Source organism: Kryptolebias marmoratus, linkage group LG9 (assembly GCF_001649575.2).
Source record: "Kryptolebias marmoratus isolate JLee-2015 linkage group LG9, ASM164957v2, whole genome shotgun sequence".
NCBI lineage: Eukaryota > Metazoa > Chordata > Actinopteri > Cyprinodontiformes > Rivulidae > Kryptolebias > Kryptolebias marmoratus.
This window is the reverse complement of record NC_051438.1, coordinates 22,250,020-22,269,674: the sequence shown is the minus strand read 5'-3', so window position 1 is coordinate 22,269,674 and position 19,655 is coordinate 22,250,020. Positions and strand designations below refer to the sequence as shown.

At 40.6% G+C, this 19,655-nt stretch overlaps 1 protein-coding gene across 7 annotated transcripts in view; it reads right to left on the bottom strand.

The window, feature by feature from the left end:
- The window catches only part of pcdh19 (protocadherin 19), a 55,619-nt gene that overhangs the window by 16,241 nt on the left and 19,723 nt on the right, over window positions 1–19,655 (bottom strand). For 4 of the 7 annotated variants that reach the window (XM_017408343.3, XM_017408344.3, XM_017408339.3 and 1 more), the window contains exons 3-4: window positions 8,858–8,916; window positions 7,018–7,190 (exon numbers count right to left, since the gene is read on the bottom strand). In XM_017408343.3, coding sequence (XP_017263832.1) covers window positions 7,018–7,190; window positions 8,858–8,916 — 232 coding nt within the window. Of the gene's footprint in view, window positions 1–7,017; window positions 7,203–8,857; window positions 8,917–19,655 lie in introns of all 7 variants that reach the window. The other 3 variants (XM_017408342.3, XM_017408338.3, XM_017408340.3) reach the window with 1 other exon arrangement.

Genomic DNA, 19,655 nt, shown 5'->3' with positions numbered 1-19,655 from the left:
CTTCAACTTGTGGTGAAGGAGAAGCTACATTTAAAAGTAAATGTACCCCTCTGGTTGAAAAATAAAACGTGTAATGCAAAAAGAACTCTTGTAGGAAACCCTATAGACGTATCAAGATACTTTTGAAAGTAAAGTAACCCAAAACAACAAGGTGTTTGTAATTTTAGCATTAAGGTAAATGGAGTCCCTTCGTCCACATAGGCCTTTGTTTTAACCCACAACCAGAGTAACTTCCTGATTTGTGTTTCAATGGTGGTGTCCACGCTGTGACCTCAAAGAATTAAAAACACAATGCAATGTGGTTAGAAAAACGGCTGTGGCCTCAGTTCCTCAGACAAGAAGCAGAATCAATCAGGACCACAGAAGGCGAGCAGACTGAAGACAATGCTATACGCTTCTTGAATTTCACTTGTTGCCCCCCCCCCATCCCCAGTATTTCTCTCTCCTGCCATCTCTTTATCTTCCTCCCCTGTTTTTCTCTTTCCCACTCCATTTCTGTTTAACCTTTACAGACACACACTTGCAGGTACACACGCTCAATATGCTGTGTACACACTCAGCGATGGATTTAAAATTCAGGTACTCGCTCCTCTTTCTTTAATACACACTCGGCCCCCATCAACTTTTGCACATTACCTGGTCTTAATCTCCCTCCCTCTGTCTGGGATCATCCTGATCCCCCTGTTTTCCCATCTGCTGCTGATTGGGACCCAGCTTGGCGAGGTGTTCAACAAACAACAGCGATTCACTTGGTTTCTGCGGAGATTATTAACACACCTAGCATGCCACAGCATCATGAATAAGCAATGGAGATCCGGAGCCCTATTTTCTGTCTGCCTCTGCTGTGTTTCCTCCCTCTCTCTAAGTCTCCGTCTCACTCCTGCCCCGCCGCGTTGTGAACTGAATGCCAGGATTGTGTAGAAAATGAGCTGTCAGTGGAGGGCCTGCAACGAGATACATCAGGCTCATTGTGAGCTCTAGAAAATAATGAACTATTCCCATTTCTCTCTCTGATATGTTCAATACGCTATCCATGACAAGTGCAAAGAGATAAGCAGTCCCCTCTTGAGCTGATTAAACACACTGAGTATATTCAGAAGGGCTTTGACAGAGTGAGGGTTCAGGGGATGCCTTTACGGTATCATAACATGACTATATGTTTTTCATCTCAGTTGGAAATCAAGGCCTTTTGTGTTTGGTTTAGTTTGTGTTTTTGCTATTGTAAGAGGCAGCTCTTGCAAAAAAAATCAAAGAATCCAAATCTGCCAAATCTGTTTTAGTTCTTTACATTTCTGCAATAAACATAGCTAAAAGAAAAAGCTTTCAAATGATTTTTTTAAAAGAATTTGACAGTTTATTTATAAAAACATGGCAAACAAATCCTACCCACAGGCCACAGACAGTTAAAAAAATAAAAAATAAAGGAACGTTTTTAGAGCAAAGACAGTTTTTCTTCACACAGTGAGATATGTGCAAAGAGGAAAAAAAAAACCTCATCTTTCCTTCTAGTCTTCTTTTACAAGGTGCAAAATCAATATCAGTCAGCTCTATTTTATTACATTAGATGTAATTTCAATATGACACAGCAAGACACCTCACAGTGTAACACAATTTCATTCACTGATAAGCACAATAAAAAAAGATAAGCCCAGATGGACACAGCTTGAAATGACATTTTATTTCCTCTTTTTTCTTAAGTCTCTACAACTTGGAGGCAAAATCTGCAACCTGGTTGTTCATTACAGACTCCACTACACCTGCTAGCGAGCAATCTCTGGTGTGTTTGAGCGTGGAAGTGTGTTTGCACTCTATCTTCCTTAATGCTTGTATTGCATGGAGCTCTTTGTCACTGTCAGCCATTTTACCTCCACCGGTTCCACATTAGATTAGGCAAATCCAAATCAAAATGGATGGTCCCAGTACAGAGTTTATATGTTAATCTAATCATAAAGTATCATAAAGCAACACGTGTTGTTGCCAGCTCGAATCACAAGAAGAGTTCTGATGCTTAATTCAATCAAATGTTGTTTGAGAATCATTCACATCCTCTGGCAAATTCACAGTTACCTTGTAGTGAGAGAAAAAAACCAGTCCCTTCTGCCTGTCAGAGAGATTGTTTCTTCTTCTCCCTTTATTTTCTCTCACTAAGACTGCTTACTATACTCTCAGCTCATCTCTCAATCTGTGTGTCGCTCACACACAGACTCTCTCCTCCTCCCATGTTGTCAGCACAGCCCCGTTCCTGTTGCCGTCCTAATTCTGACACCTGTCAGCATTTTCGTTAGTAGATCAGAGAACTGCAAACTAGAAATGTTCCTGTGGTGAATTTAGGGCAAGTTCGCAGCAGAAACATGTGAGGTGCCTTTACTCTTTCTCTAATTCAACAGGGAGAGGGAAGTGCCTGACTGGCACAAAGTTAGGAGATGTGGGTTGGAGATGTTTGCAGTCGAGACATATGGAAGAAAGAGAGAAAAAAAAAAGCAGGGAGGGCTTAAATCAATTAGGAACAGTGAAACCCTGTGGATCTGCTGATGGAAAAGGAGAATATGGAGAAATTTGCAGCCCCATGGAGGGGGCTTCCATTCCTGGGCTGTAGCTTCAGGCACACACCCACAGGGAGCTAACAGATAGATGAGAGATATTCTCCAGAGGTGGAGGCCAAAGAATGTGTCAGAAATAAAAGAGGTCTGTTCCATGCTCTAACTAATTGAGCAGTCTTGTATCCCTTTGAGTCTAATAACCCAAGAAGGACTGATTTCATTTGATGAGCACTTATACAATGACCTGGAAACAATTCCAAAGCCAAAGCTCAAACCTCTAAAGCCAGAAATCGGATGCCGTAAAATGACACTATGCCCCCCTCCTCCCCTCCTGGGGAGATAACTTGAGTGATTTAACAATCTTAATCCTTGAAAACCATAGCTCATCCATATCTGGGAGGAATTACAATGTGAGCTACAACAATCAAAGAAAGTCAGAAAAAAAATAGATTAAGCTCCCTTTGTCACCAGCCCCCTCAGAGTCTCTTCCTTTCCTTCTCCCTTGACACTAATAGTTCCACAGAGCCAAAGCTAGCATGTCGCATATTTCAACCCAATCCCCCTAACTTCACAGACATGCCTGTAAAGATAAAGAGGAATTCATTTTATAGCTCTTTTTTTTTCAGTTTATAGTTACAGCGATATCATCCGTTTTTTATTCTATTGGTAGATATGAGGGAGCCATTACATGGTAAAGATATTCCCTCCTTGATAGATTTTAAGAGATTTAATGTAATTTGTTCTTCAGATACTTTGCTAATCTAATCCACTGGGTGAGGATATTTAAGGTCAGGTTTTCAAAAAGAGCGCACATGCCTCTTTACATTCTTGGCAGGGATTCAACAAAGAGTTATTCACTCAGATATAAGAGTCGAAAATCTCTCCACAAGCACTTCACTGAAAGTTACCTTGGTAGTAGCCGGTGGAGGACTAATGAATAGCATTGCTGAAACCGCAACATGGAGAAGAAAAGCACAACCCATGGACAGAAGCCAAATATCAAACTCGTAAATTACTTCAGAAAGGGGGAAAAAGGGCCACTGTGATGTGGAGCTGGGCTAGTTAGCGGCTGAATCTCGTCACACAAATGGATTCCCACATGAAAGTCGACGTTATGACGCGGAGACAGGGTTTTTGTCAAAAGGTAACGGCTTGTCTCCTGGGCAAACAACATCTTTTACACGGCACTGGGAATGGTAAACATTTGCACGGTGAAAGCCCGAGAGTTTAACCCTTCTTCCCTTCCTCTTCCAGCTTCCTTTTGTTCTCAGCACTTATCAACACAAGAAAACAGAACAATAAAACTCACACACACGTAAAAAAAAAAAAATCTAGGCACTGCTTTCCTCAGCTGGTGTGTTGTTGCAGTCCTTTGGCAATTGCAGCCTCTCAACTTGTTTTCTGCCTTAGCTGGCAGGAGAGGCACACTATACAGCAGATTTACTCCCAGAAGACATCTAAACAGCAGGATGTTTAGTGAACATGCCTATTTGTTTTTTGTTGTTGTTGTTTTTTAACTCAATAGTGTCCTTTTTTCTCAATGAAACTGATAAGAACACATAAATTGTAATCATGCCTTACAAACTCCAAGTCTTATATATATTTTGTCCTTGTGCAAAAGTTAGTTTCGACAGGAAAAACAAACAAAACAAAACAAGCAGCAGGAAAATGATGGAGAAAGTGTTCTCCTGAGGCGGTCCAGAGAAATGTCAATCTTCATAAAAACAGAAGAGATGAAATCAACTCTGCATCCTTATCTGCCCAACACTGTCACTATACCCTGCCCTTTAACTGTGTAATTAGTCTATTGAGATGGTAACAGGGTCAATTTCATTTACCATGTCATTAAGTTTCTGCATGGGATTTTTGGTCAAATCATTTAATAACTAGGAAAACCTCTCTGGTGTGACCACTGTGGCACCGACTTCCAAAACAAAAAGGCAAAAAGATTCCTAAGAGGTCTTTTTCCCTCCCTTAAAGTCTTTTACTGAAGAAAATTGCTGGATGGAAAGTGAGCCTGCAGCAAGTTGCGATGAAAGAGAAAGGAAAAGAAAAGCCAATAAGAAGCAAACACATTGTAATTCCAAACAGATACTTTGTTATCATCTATTTTGTTCTGGTTAAAAGAATGGACGGCACTGTGAAATAGCCCCTTGTTCTGTTTACCAGCAGTGTTTGTGCTGCATTACACATTCAGGAGGCATGCTTCCATTTTGCTGAAACAGATACAATCATTGGTGGTGTTAATGAAAAACGCACTGCCTCAGAGAGCTCTCCCCTTGTAATATTCTTCATGTACATCATTTCTAATTGTCTCCAATAATGAGATCCCACTACCAGAAGACCTGTCAAGATGCATTCTTTGGAGGCATAAGAATTTTTTTGCTGGTTGTGAAGTAATTACAGCTGGCAACCAATAGACAGCCGATTCACTTTTCATCATTTATTATAGTTGGATGCCGCTGGGGAAAACACCCAGGATGAGTTGATTCTAATGGTCACCATTCTTCCTGACCTGGTACACCCCAATCTGCATTTCTCAGCTAAGTTGTTAAAAAGTGAGAAGCTGCCGGCCAGAAAGACAGATGCATTCGCATAGCTCCATTCTCCATGAACATAAAATGCAAGTTGTCTAATGTTATTTTTCCCTAGACAAACAACATAAATAGTGAAACTGCTCCAAGTGAAGCATCTGGTTGGTTAAATATGCCAGGGACTGGACCAGAACAAGCCTGTCTATTACTGCCTACTACCACACCCCCACACACTTCACAGGCTTCTGACAAAAATAGATCACTAAAGAAAATGATCTAAACCACATTAGTTTTATCCTTAATGCTTTTTATTGCCTGCTGCAATGAAAGAGGTGCAATCATGTAACTGCCCATGTCTGTGTTTGGTGGTAAGTTAGCAAAATATCTCATGAATCACTGAACACATTTAATGAAATTCTCAAAAAACAATCACTGGATGCACATCAACAACTCATTAACTTTTGGAGTCATCCAATTCAAGATGGCCACTACAGCTAATTGACCTTAGCAAACACAAAAATGGTTATAACTGTTAATCCCACATATACTGAGCAAAAAACTTATGGGGTGGTAGCTGAGAGTCATCCATACTCCAAGCACTAACAGATCACACAAGATCTTTGACTGAGACTTTGCCATGACCTGTTTGAGTCAATTCTGTCTTTCTGTTAAATAAATATCTCATGAACCACTGCACAGATTTGAATAAAAATCACAGTAAGTAATCCTTGGATGTGCATCCGCAACTGAGTCATTTTTGAAGTTGACATGATTCAAAATGGTCACTTCAGCAAACTGATCTTAGCAAACACAAAATGGCTAGAAATTTATAGATTTCACAATACAGTTTAGTGTAGCAGCAGCTGAGATGATCCTCAACACATATTCTGAGCACTAAGAGAGCTTTATTTAAAACTTTGACATGCCAGCGGGGTGGGGATACGCATTCCTTCCAGGAATGCCAGTTTAATTCAAAAAGTAGGACTCCTTTTTGTTATTTTTGACTCATGATGATTTTTCTCCTGCGTGAGTTGAGAAATAAAATAGTCAAATAGTGAGAAGGACAATGAATTGCCAAAAAAGTCCACTACATTTGATGAAAGCTGCAGAATTTGGAGCAGATACAGTGAGTAATATCTCAAGAGTATAATATAGTATAATTTGTTGTTGATTTCTCTTAATTGTGAATGGGAACCATCCCAAAATGTCCACAATTTTCACACATGCTGACTCTTCTTTTCCACTGAGTTTCTGCACCTGTGACTGGAGTTTCCTTTGAGCTTAGTAAATACCCTCATGCAACATTTTGGTCTGCTCCAGATATCTTTATCCTGCTTTTCTCCTCCTCTCCATCTCAAACTGATCCTCACTTTCCCTCAGTCTGACTGGCACTAGTTAAGAATGAACATGACCCTTTTTACTGACTCCTGCCAAGCAAGTGGATGTCTTTTTAAACGGCGAGTCAGAAATGAAACATCAACATTAATTCTCTGCTAAATGATCCCATTGAATAATGGATGAGGACACATGGATATATGTAGATTTCCACCCTCTACCTTTGTGAGCCTAATTGCTGCCATTCAGGCACATCTAAAGTCAGCCCCCGCTTAAAGAGCCGACATGGCTACTATCAGTCAATAAAGTTGCCTAAGCTGGTATCAAAGGGTATCCTTAGCTGTCAGAGATTCCTCACATTAGCTGAAAGTGAAGGACATCAAAGACAAAAAAACTGTGATGTTATTCACGCACATCTGAGACTTGCAATGGACATAATGGATCCTAAAAGATGCTCCAGCAGGATAAAAACAGACCAAAGCACACACACAAATCCATACTGGTCTTATCTTGAAATGAGCAAAACATACTCCAAAGGATGTTGTGAACCTCTTAGCACACACACAAACACACAGCTCACACACAAACACACAAGCAGGTTTCCTTACCTTGGTCTGGCAGCTGGCAAACATTAGGGGGGACAGTCATGTTCAGCATGTCATTGACAGCCGTGTCAACATAGTGTCCTCTCTGGACGTCATGTTCGCTGTCGGTCTGGTCGCTCTCCTCGTGGCCACTGTCCTTCAGACTGTTGCCCTCCAGGTCCTTGAATGTTGATGTGCTACATGGGGGCCAGCAGGGAGGAAAGGGAAATGTTGATTAACTGTCACATCACCTTTTCTAACACCATGTCCTTCGTCCTTGTGTCTCTTGTGGTTAGTGACGAGCTGTCTGTCTTTCCATCCCTGTCCCTATTTGTGTTTTCCAATGACTGTTTGCCCTTTAACATTTCCATGGATTTAAAGCTGAAAAATATTAATTTATTTTGCAGTAAGTCTTTGTTAACAACTACACCTTTGAAAAGAACAAGGACTCTCTTGAATTTCTGATTGCAGTAACAGCAGGATAAAAAGGAATTGTAAATCTTCTGAGAGCTTTCTAGGATTAAGTACCTTGCAGAGGAGCTACGGGTTGTTTCAGACAGGGACGTTCTGAATGGACGCGCTGCCTTCAAGGACATCGGAACGAACAAACAGGAGGCACTCACTCAGTGCAATCAAACAAATACTGCAGTAATCAGGAATTCCTGGAAGGAAGATGGATGAAGGAAGTGCTGGAAGCATACAAACTGAGCATCTGTCTTGTTTGGGGCTCACAGTCAATAAAGATGGTGGGGTGTGGGGGCACAATCAACAGCTGCACAGTAACAGCGTGATTTCCCTTCATTTGATTTCCATCTCACTGGAACAAATTCTACTTTACAAACAACACTAAATAGGAGTGAGCATGTGGGCACAAAAACAGAGTTTATAATCATAGAGGTTACAAGAAATATAGGGGGGAGGAATAAGAGCAAACCAAAGTGTGCAAACAAAGTGGAGGTACAATAAGAGCCAGTGAAGGACAGTACAAGGTAGCTGCATTCCCCAGCCAAAGCCACAAATTTTCCAGCCAGGGAGAGAGGACCCCAGCGGAGGTAATGCCCACTTTCTGATGTTATCACTGTAATTGCACCTGTCTCAGACCATAGGCTCACTAGCTCCTGGGGGGATTTCTTTGTAGTATCCTGCAGAGGCCCACACTTGAATGCTCTTTGTTTACATTAATGCAAGGAATTTTTGGAAGAGGGGATGGGGAATAACCGTAATGGGATTTCAAAAGGCGGGTTTAACTTCAAACAAAGGAAAGCACTGAATCTTTTACAGCTGCAGGTAAAAACTAAACACTAGTTACAAAAAACCTCCTATCGCTGGAGGGAGTTTTGACATGACCCCCATCAGGACTAGAACTATGTCACCGAATTCCTGCAACCTTATCAAGTACCTTGCATCGGGGGGAGCTGAATAACAACACACAATGAAAATATTTATTCTCCACTCCTTATCTAAAGAAGAAAAGTGTTGGCTATTAATAAATCTATTGTCTTAAATATTTCTTGAGAAATCCTTTAAATGCCATTTTTTTAGAAGATTGTAATTCAAGCCATAAGTCAGTGCAACCCAGGCTGCATGCTAAAAAGCTTTATTCTTAAATATGAATATCATTTCTTGTTGAAGAAACAACTGAAAACAACACTTGTTGCTCATTTCCACAAGCCTCTACTAATCGCAAAATAAAGTAATTCTGTTTATCCCAAAATCTTATCCTCCCACTTCAATTACACTGAATAAGAAACATGCAGGTAACACATGCAAACTACACCAACTGTGGCTGTGCTCTCATTAGATAAAACAATTAGAGATAACAATGGTAATGAGGCGCTTGTAACAATTCCTAATCAAGACATACCTTTTAATGAGGTGGGCTCTGCTGTTCACGTAACTGGAATCAATGGAATAATTCTCCGTCTGTAAAAGAGTGATGAAGGGGTGGATGGGGGGAGGGGGGTGTTGGAGGGATGATGGGGGCAACAGAGAGAGGTACTTTTAATAATGGAAGCAACCAAAACAATGTTAGCAGTAATGGGCTTTCAGTAGAAATGTTATTTTACACAAAGGCCCTGGTGAGCAGCCTCTGCTTTCAAAGGGCTGATTCCTATTCTCTTTCAAAGCGCGCGCGCACACACACACATACACACAGAGCGGCTGACTGGGAACTGAGAGCAGAGGAGAGTGCTGCAGTGAGCACAGCCTTACTTCTCCTCCGCACCCTCCCCGTTCTCGATCCTGTGCGCCCTCCCTGCTCTGCCGGTCAGCCCACTGTCTTTAAAATGGAGTCATTAGGGAGGACAGACTATCATGCAGATAGAAGAAGAAAAAAAAGTTTCCCTTTTCCCTCCCTGAACTCTTCACTTTTACCGTGTTTGAGAAGACATTAATGTTGAAATATTAAACAAATAACTGTAAGAGAAGTAGATGAAATTAAGAGTGTACCAGGGGAATCTTAACTCCACAATTGCAGATGAAAAGGCTTTCAGAGGATGTGTGCAATAGATCTCTGACCCACATTAAAGAAAACTGTTCAAAGGCATCCTTTGGACTGTTTTTTTTTTTCAACTTTTATTTAGTTAGAAAAATGCCTGACAAAAAGAGCACATGGACAGAGGAGTTGCAGTACGCTGAGCAGGTGGCCCCTTCCACATCTGCCAGGCATCTACTCATACTGAGTGAAACGTCAGAGAGCCATTGCATATCAAAGCCTCTCAGAGGAATTTCCAATGCCAGATAAGGTTAGGATAAAACTCTTCAGATAAAGTTTGATATGATGCAGGTGTTTCTGCAAAAAGAAAACATAGTATTCTCCTAAAATTCCACGGTACAGATACTGTGTCCTGATAAAACTGCATCAATGGCTGACTTCCGTAGAAAAGAGCCAGCATCAAAACCTTGTTGGGAAACAAAAGAGCCACCCTGATGGTAGGAAAGGTTAATGCTGCTGCTGGAGCACAGTTTCTCATTATCAAGTGGACCAAGCATTTGACACAGGCCTGCTGTTGGGCCTCTGCACAGCTGTCACACACGGTGACAAAACACATCTGGATTGAACCAGTGTGCAAACACTTGGCTTATTATATGGTAATTTATTTGAACATTTTTAGACTCCTCAAAGCCTGGGAGACCGTCTTTTTGATCTCACTTGAAAAAGAAAATGAATAAATAAAAACATAAATAAACAAATAAGCAACAATTTGTGGTGCTTAAAGTGAAATATCAGATCTTTTAAAGTGGGGTTCTGTGGGAAGATTATGGACAATTAATATCTTACCTGCTGTAGATAGGTCTTTGAACAGTCTCAGTTTAGAGAAATATAATATATTTCTGACTGCATTGACAAACCAACAGCTGGTGTGAGTGGAGCCAAGGCCAAAGTGAATTGATGAATTCTTGAAACAACTCCAGTCTCAAAAACTTCACAGTGGTTATCACCAACTTATTTCATGGTCATTCCCTCAGAAATATCATGATATACTGGCTGGAAGTGCTGCTACTATTTACATTTCCAAATAGCCACAGAATTCTATGTAAATAACCTTGTTGTGTAAAATGTATAGTGGTGTAAATCTTTGTAAAATAGCATTTGAACGAACTGCTATGATTTCTTTTAGATTGGAGTTGTTTTAAGACAGAATCAATTCAACTTCAATGAAAAATTCAATCTACAACAGGTAAGATGTTAAACTCTCATAACTTTTCCACAAAACCCCACCTCAAAATTTTTAATTATTGTTTTACTTCTAGCTAATTTGGTTTTGAATAAAGTTTAAAACCAAAAATGCAACATCCATCTTGTATAATGCTAGCTGACTGATGCTAACACTGGCTTCATCTCTGTAATTGATTTGGTTGTATATCAGAGGTGTATGTATCTTCCATTGTACTCACACGTGTTCTAAATCATTAGATGAATTACAGTTTGTCTTCTCACCTAATTGACTCCTCATTATTCTGTTTGAAAGTTACATTGAGATAAGCAACAACAACAGGTCAGAGCTCAGATTGGGCTTTGTTAATTTATGATGCAACATGTTTGAGCCGAAGGTTATCATCATAGCGTCTCCTTTTTACTATTTACCCCTAATTACACTTTAACTCATTGCTATACAGAAGATAATTCATGAAGGGAATCTAATTAACATTTTAATATCATCCTATAATCTGGGGCACCAGTGTTTGTTCTTTGACTCCTTTTGTTCCCCTTCAGCTTGACTCCATTAAATATCAAAGGTAAAAGTAGTGCCAACATACTGCAACTCATATCAATCATTAATTAAAGACTTACACTTTTATTTAATTAACTTATAAATAGTAGCACCTTTTTCAAATGTTCCGCTATATGGTGTTTTGATAAACAATGTATTACTCTTGGCAGAACCTTAAACAGCAGCATTTCTTTTATGGCTATTACTGTATGGACAGAATAATGTGTATATAATATAGAAATTACATACTGTATAGTGTATGCATAATGTTTTGTGTTGCACTTGTGCTCCGCTTTGATCCCAGTGCACACAAATTAAACTGCCTCATCTGCCACAGTGGCTGCACATCCACTGAGAGACTAATGAAAATGCAAGGCATGAGTAACAAGAGGAAAACTTCATTTAAAAGACCAGATAGAAAATTTCTTGTGAATGTCACTTCGGAAGCAACCATTAATTGGTTTGGTTGGCGTGTTTTGGGTGAGCACAGCCTAAAGAGGAAGGCAGTAAGTCCTCTCCAGTTCTCAAAACTTGCTCCTGTCCTGAAGTGGAAGTCTTACTTTTTCTAAATCTAGTCCTCTCTCAGTGCTATTACATGCCGCACTCCAGTATTTGAGTTACTTCCACTTCAACTCTTCTTCTAAACTTAAAGTTTGTCATTAAGCAGAGCATGTGTTTTTTTTCTTTGGTTTATTAAATTGTCACAGGAAATAAATCATTAAGTAAGGGGATAACCTTGGGCACTGATGAGTCACTCAAGAGTGTCTATTCTGAGGAAGAATCAGATGCATTAGCCCATAGTTCCTGTAAAGAAATGTAATGTCTTTCCCCACATTTATGAGCAACCTCAAATTGGAGGACATGTCAATATATCTTGCTGGGAGGTCAAGTTTCAGGCAAGAGGACGAGGTCTGCTTAACTACAGTGAGGATGCCACAAATGGCCACTTAATCAGGTTGGACAATGTGTTGTTGTGATTTGAGCGGCCCTAGTTTGGCGGCCAGAGCCACTCGATCCCCATAATTATTGTTCCGCTTCGTCTAAAGAACTGGAGGCAGGAATGTAGTCCCTGGTGTCGCTGGGTGACTGATCGGCAGTGTCAGGATGAGAGAGGGGACAGCGAGAAATGGTGAGGATGGGGGAGGAAATGGGTGCAGCTCGACCAACACGAGAGCAAGAGTCCAGCTGCTGCAGCCCAGTAGCTTTCCACTTTTCACCCTTTGCTTCCTTCTCTCCATCATAACCCGAGGCACAGCGACGCTGAACTTGCTTCTCTGTGACTGAGAGGAAAAAGCAATCTCCTCGCCTAGTTGCTGCCGTAAGATTTGATTTGCCTTCCTCCCAGCGTGACAATTGGTTCGGTAGTCTGGATGCAAGTGTATTCATTGTATGGGGGCATGGGGAGCACAAGAGAGAGGAGGGAGGGTGGTTGTGGGGTGAAGACACCAGTTGTTACACCAGTAAACACCCGACAAGTTCAGCAGATGTCACACAGATAGGAGAGAAAAAGAGAGAAAAAAGTCACACAGCTGGTCTACTGTATGTATTATAAAGACAGAAGATTAAAACCACAAAGCAAGCTACAAAAATATGAAGAATTAGCTTAACAATGGCTTTAAAAAAATCTGATGTAATACAAAAATACGTAAAAATATTTATTTATTTTCAGAAGACCTAACTCAACTAGAACAACAACACATACAATAAATCTTTAAAGCAAAGTTCACATTTGAGATAAATTGTATCTAATACATTGACACAGGGTATATGGGGGGTGTAAACAAAACTGAGCATCTAGAATGAGAAAAAACTGATTACAGCACTGACTCACTCATGTCTGTCATGGATACGACTCTTTAATGTCATCAATTTAGCTGACAAAGAACATCCAGACGTTCTTGTTGTGGACAAAGAATGCTCCCAGATGAAAACGCACAGTTTAAACATACAGAACAACAGACAAGACAGAATCAATTAGGACTGTCAGATGAAATTTGTCTGCTTTGTTTTGTGTTTGAGCAGCACAAGGTTGTGCCTCGACACTGCGGCGCAGTCACAGACTCCCCTCTGACCAGGAAGTAAATATGCCACATAATGTCTCTTGTTATTGATTTACCATTGCTATATTTATGGATGTGGAGGAATATATTTAGGGGACCAAACAAAAACAGATATAAAAAGGGGGAAAACAATTTTCCTGTCAAGTTCAAATGTAGCAAATCACAAAATTTTAAATAAATAAATAAATGAAACGTGCAACAGAAATTACAACAGATGAAGAATGGTCTGCACATAAACATGTGTTTGCCTTTTATGCAATATTGCAGTGTGGATGCAAAGAATTTAGTTAATGTTTGGGTCTGCAGGATACACTAAGCCCATGAAAAGAAATGCTTCACTTTCAGCCTTTTGCACATTCTCGTTTTTGCAAACACAGACTCTCCGATTCCTATTTGCCACAAAAGCACTGCTGCAACAATCCCTGACTCACAAGTCTGTGCTGGCGCCCGAGGTCCCCGCCTCTGGGTCTGCACCCAGCGGTGCCTCCAAGCAGCTCAGATTCAGTCAGTGTGACACCCACAACCAAGATGTAGCCGATGAATGCACCTGTTTGGAGATGGACTTATAGTTTGTTTCTCTTGTAAGAGAAGAGAAATGTTTTTCAACTATCGCAGACCTTTTGCTCCATACCTCAGTGACCAGCATCAACACCTTCAACTTGATTATAAGATTTCCCATAGACCCTGTGCCATCTGCTAGATTATAGATTTCCCTCTTCCTTTAGAGAGGGCAGGGCCCCAGAGGGAGGATCAGCAGTAAAAAGGGTGAAAGAGTGCCTGAGGCACAGCCGTGGCTGTGGATGGGATTACATTTTCTATTTCTGCCTTCTAAAAGAGGCCCGGCATGATGAATACAGAGAGTTGTTACCATTTAATATCAACTGGCTCCCCTGCAAACTCAAATTATACACAATCAATTGTGACAGAAGGGTACATGTGTGACGAATAACCTGCCACATTCTCTGCATCATTTCACTTCATCACCCATAAGTTCACCCCCAAACCCAGCCACTCATTGGGAAATCCATCATGCTATGAAAGTGAAGGATTGTGTCGAGAGGTTTTAAAAAGATTTTCCTGCCTTGGTGCTGTTTGCACTTTGAAAAAGAATAAACTCAATGAACTAAATGCTGTCATGAGGTCAGTTATGTCTCTGACCATGAGTGTTAAATGTGCAGTATTGTTTGAGTGAACTAAATAACGAGTTTTCAAAAACACAATGAAACAGATATGTGAATCAGAACGCCACTTCCTGCTTGTGTTTCCTCCTCATTTTTCTTGCCTTTCCTGTGTGAAATTGAACAAATATTTGCCCATTCAGACCAAAACAATCAGCCACTGTTCTATGAGGAAAAAGGCCAAGGTGCTGAGGCTGTTGCTTGCGCCACCTGTGCATCCCGCCCACGTAAGAATCTGCAGATCTTTTTACTGCGAAGCGGAGACAATGGTGCAGACCAGTCTCCGCGTCACTCAGGACTACAGGCTCCACAGAAGTCCGGTTAGTGGAGATGTGATGAATTATACATACATTGATAGAAACGGCATTCATTATTCATGAGATCCTCAACGTCAAAGCTATTTCCCTCCCTTTCGGCATGATGAAAAGATTTTAAATAATAGGAGCCGTTTGCAGACGTCTGCATTCCAGCGGAGACGGCTGACGCTAAAGAGGCTTAAGTGAGAGCTGTTGTCTTACAGGGAATCACTGCTCTGGTGTTTCAAACTGTTGGTGGCTGCATGGCGTCCGGGTCTGGTGTTTTTGTTTTGTCTTTGTCTGCAGATACAAGGCTGGTGCTTTTAAGCCTTTCAGATGGTGTTATAGTGTCCATTAGAGAGAATGAGAGTGTACTGCCTCAATCAGGCTCATAAGGGAGGATAAAGTTTCGCTTAACACCTGGTCAGTGTTCGAGCCTGTATTTGTTTTCAGACCCATTCTTTTTGTAGGTCAAACAGAAAACTGACATACAATTTATGGCTTAACAGGGTAAAAAGGAAAAGAGGAGGAAGGAAGCAAAAGAGTTGAATATCCACGCTGGTTTCCTAAAAGAAATCGGCTTACTTTCCATAAAGCCTGTGGAGCCCAATCAAACTCAAATAGCAGGAACTTCCCCTTCAGGCAAGTCTTGAGGGATTTTCTTTAATTTGGACGTCAAACTGAAAAGTTTTCACACTCCTCTCATCCCCAAATCCGTTAATGTGCATATATGGCTCCGCAAGATTGGTAGGTGGTGATTTCTTGGATAGACTTCGGAAACTATAAGGAGACTGTCTAATCCAGGTAGATTTTGTGGTTTCCGTCCTTCCCCCGGGAAAAACTATTACAAACATGGTTTAAGCAGTCATTTAATTTTACTGAGAGAATCACTAGATAGCAGTTTCTCTCTTCAGTTGTGGCCTACATCAGCCAGTGCAGAAGGGGGGGGGCATGTTAAATTAGTGCACAAGATATTCCCAAAGGTTTCTCTTACCTCCCTTGGGCTGGGCCTTAAAAATAAACACTCAGAAACACTGCAGATTATGTAAACACATTCGCCTTAAATGCTTACATGAGAGCAGTGACTGAATAAACAGCGTTACTTTCACTCACTGTTGAAATCGGTAAGCATAGAATAAATTTTTTAATAAACTCAATGCACAATGAGGACAACAGAAATGAGAAATGCGAGCAGAGCAAATTAACTCGCCCTTTTCAGCATGGAAGAGTGTATCTTGGTGGAATTTCTCTCAGCAGCTTAAAGGTGGCTGCCACTCACATCAGTGCAGCTGTAGTCACTCTGTCTCCCCTGCCCTCCCTCTCTGTTTTTTCTCTTGCTCACTGTGACAAGGCATCTTTCCAGACATTTTAGTTTGATGGAGATTTGCAGCAGCTCATTACAGACTGGGAGGCTCTGTGAGCGGATGCAGTCACTCGGAGATGGATTGAGTGGGTCTGTTTATTGACATGCCTTAATCTGACACTGGGTAAAGGGAATGAGTCACCGCCTCCAGACACACTACCACATCACAGCCACTCCAGCAAACAGGGGAGGCAGCACCTAGGATACAAGTGGAACTTCATCAGCGCTCATTAATCTAACAACCCCAGGCCACTCGCTCAAACAAACAATGTTTACACTGCGTGCTGACTGGATGGAGGAGTGATGGAGCTTTTCAAAGGGCATGTGTGCAGGTGATGAGATCTGCAGTACACACGTGCACAAACTATGACCACACAAATGTAGGAACTTGCACTGAGGCTGCACCTCATCAAAAAAACCTCCAATCTTGCTCAACCTCCTAAATGATATCATAATATACCAGCTGCTAAAACTCTGTCACGCAAATCAAAGCTGGTCCTTAATTCAGGGACAGATGATGCAGCTTGATGCCAACAAATATATATATATGGAAGGAGTCTTTTTACTTAAAGCAATAGTTCAGATATTTTGACGCGAGGTTTTGTGGAGAAGTTATAAACATTAAATATTTTTCCTGCTGTAGATAGCTCTTTGAACAATCTCATTAGAAAAGTAAAGTTTAATTCTGATTGGGTTGACAAACTAACAGCAAGTTCAAGTGCGGCCAAAATTAAAGTCGATTGCTGTCGTCTTGAAACAACTTTAAATTCAAATATTTTTAAGTGGTTCACGTCAGTGCTGTTTGTTTTCTAAACCTTTATGGCTATTTGTAGCACTTCTTCTGCACCATGGGGCACTTCTGACAATAATATCATACTGTTTCTGCCAAAATAACTGTAATGCGAAACTGATAGTGGTGTAAAGAGTGTTTGTATGAACTGCTATTAAAAATGAGAACTGAGTTGTTTTAAGACAAAAGCAATTTACCTGTTTTTAAGCCCACTCTGTCTAGCCATTAGCTTATCAGTCCAGTCAGAATTAAACTTTGTTTCTCCAGAATGAGGTCTTATAAAGAGCTATCCACCAAAGGTAAGATATTAACTATTAATAACCTTTTCACAGAATTCAAATTTAAAAGACCAGAAATATCCTTGTATTAATCCTGAAGTTTAAAACTACATTTTCAACTAATTTTAAAGATCCATTCTTAGAAGCTTTACTATCTTTTTTTTAATCCTGTTTGCTTGGACTTTCCTGTTAAGCACATCTAACATTTAGGGTCTTTTAGACATCTGTCAGGGCTGGGTCTGACAGCAAAGTATTAGCTGCTTGCATATGATCAATGCATCTGTAAATCCAGCGTATTAGCAGGACTGTGACAGACCAGCATCAGGGTGCAATCAAAACAAAACAATTTCTGATGCTTTGTGGTTCAACGATACTGTTAGCTTTCAATTACACCACTATATTCAGAGTGCAGCTTAAAAATGCGAACATTTGAACCAAATGGTTTCCTATATTTAACTGCATATATACGGATGAAGCATCAAAACGACAGCAACAACAAAAAAACAAAACAAAGAACAATAAATAAACTGTGTGACGTGCATAAGCCAGACACAAACAAAAATAAATCTTTTTGAAGAAATGCATACATGCAGACACACGGGCAAAACAAATGAAGGAGAATAAACTCTGTGTGAGTCAGAGAGAGACAAACACAACACAAATTTACAGTAAAACACACATTTTTGTTCACAGACACACCTGCACGCAGTTGTAGCGGGGCAGAAAGTCAGAGGGGGGAGTCTGGCAGCTTGAGAGCAAGGCCAGCGGATAGGGGTCCAGATGCATTCATTCGTGAGGGAGGGTGTGGGCATTTCAGCAGCTGAAACACACAGGGATTATCTGCACAGACTTCATTTAATTTAATTTGTATTAGGGCTGTCTCCGGGGGCAAACATCGTTTTTCACTGTGGGGGGATATACGGGGTCACGGAAAACAGCAACAGACGGTGGATCTCTGCCTCGTACCCCCACAGCGGATCCACAGGGGAAGACAAGGCACTGTATTCTCAAATCTCAGCCAGACACACACACGCAATTACTTACACACAAACACACAGGAGCAGATATCTTGTTTCTCCCTAATAACGACTATATTATCGAGTCAAATCCACCTCATTGACATGCATTTTAAACCCTGCTTCCTCCTTTCCATAGCTTGATTTCTTGAAATGAAGACCCTGAATTGTTTTGTTCTGCCTCCGTAAACAACATGTAGTAATTTTTGCTGCTTATCAAAGCTCTGCTTTGTGTCCTTGTGTGCTTGTGTTTCTGTGTGTTGCAAACACTCAACCTAAGCTGTTATCTACTAAGAACATATCTTAGGGGTGGATGTTTATCTGTGCTGATGCAGATTGGCGGAGTTCTTTTTGTCTTAGTGCTGTGGAACATAGTATTATTTGTCTTTTGTTGTTGTTTTTTTTTCCTCAACATTTCTCCAAGGCTGATAGTTTGATGTCCCATAGTAGAGAAATCCTTTTTGTTACCCTGAGGCATCTAATGTGCTTTTACTTGTAATCTGGTAAAAGCACAGAAAAAAAAATCTGAACACAATCAAATAACTGAACTCACTTTTTTGTATTCTAAGGAACATAACTTACACTGTTAAGCAACATTAGAAAACAACTGCTGTGAGTGAGTTATTGTGTGCCTTCCACTATTTACAATAGCTTGGTGGAAAATATGGTGGAAATCAGCCATCAAGTCCGTTGTAGCCAGAGTGTGTGGTCTTATCCTCTCTGTCTTGTGTAGGTGACTTACTCTGAGAGAAAACTAATGTACCATGGACTAAATTACACATTTAAAGAATAAAGAAAAAAATGTGTGCCAAAGCCTTGCCTTGTCTCTGCTAGACAGAAAGGACTGTACTGCTGGAGACTGTTCAAGACTATCAGGCTCTCACTGGCAAACGATTTTTTCCCTCTCTCCCCCAGCCCCTATCAAAAGATGTTACTGTGTAAAATGTCAAAGAAAAAAAGAGGCAAGAGAAGTAATCTCCGTCTTCGTTTTGATCGCAAGTGGAATAATTGGAACCCTCTTAGGCTCATTACACGAGTTGCCCGCCAGCCAAAAGACGGCTCCAACTGCCCCTCTTTATTCATGTCGAAGCTTTGAAAAATATTGCTTCCTCTAGTTACAACTCTTTATGAGATGCAATGACTAGAGGTCCTGGTACCTACATTAACGGATAATCCCGCAATGCCTTTGAAAATACATCTTTCAGTTACTGCTGTCAAGCATCAATTCTGAACAATGGGAAGGAAACAGAAACAATCTGGCTCTGTAATAATGTAATTATGCATATTGCACAGCATTTCTCACCCTCACTGTTTTTTTTTTTTGGCAATTCCATTCTTCTCAATTACATAAGGTATTGCATTCATGCAACAAGTACATTAAGATCTCTATTACTAATGGACTTGTCTTCATTGCTACTAAACTACGCTTGTAATTATTGTGACTCTAATTACAATTACTGTATTATC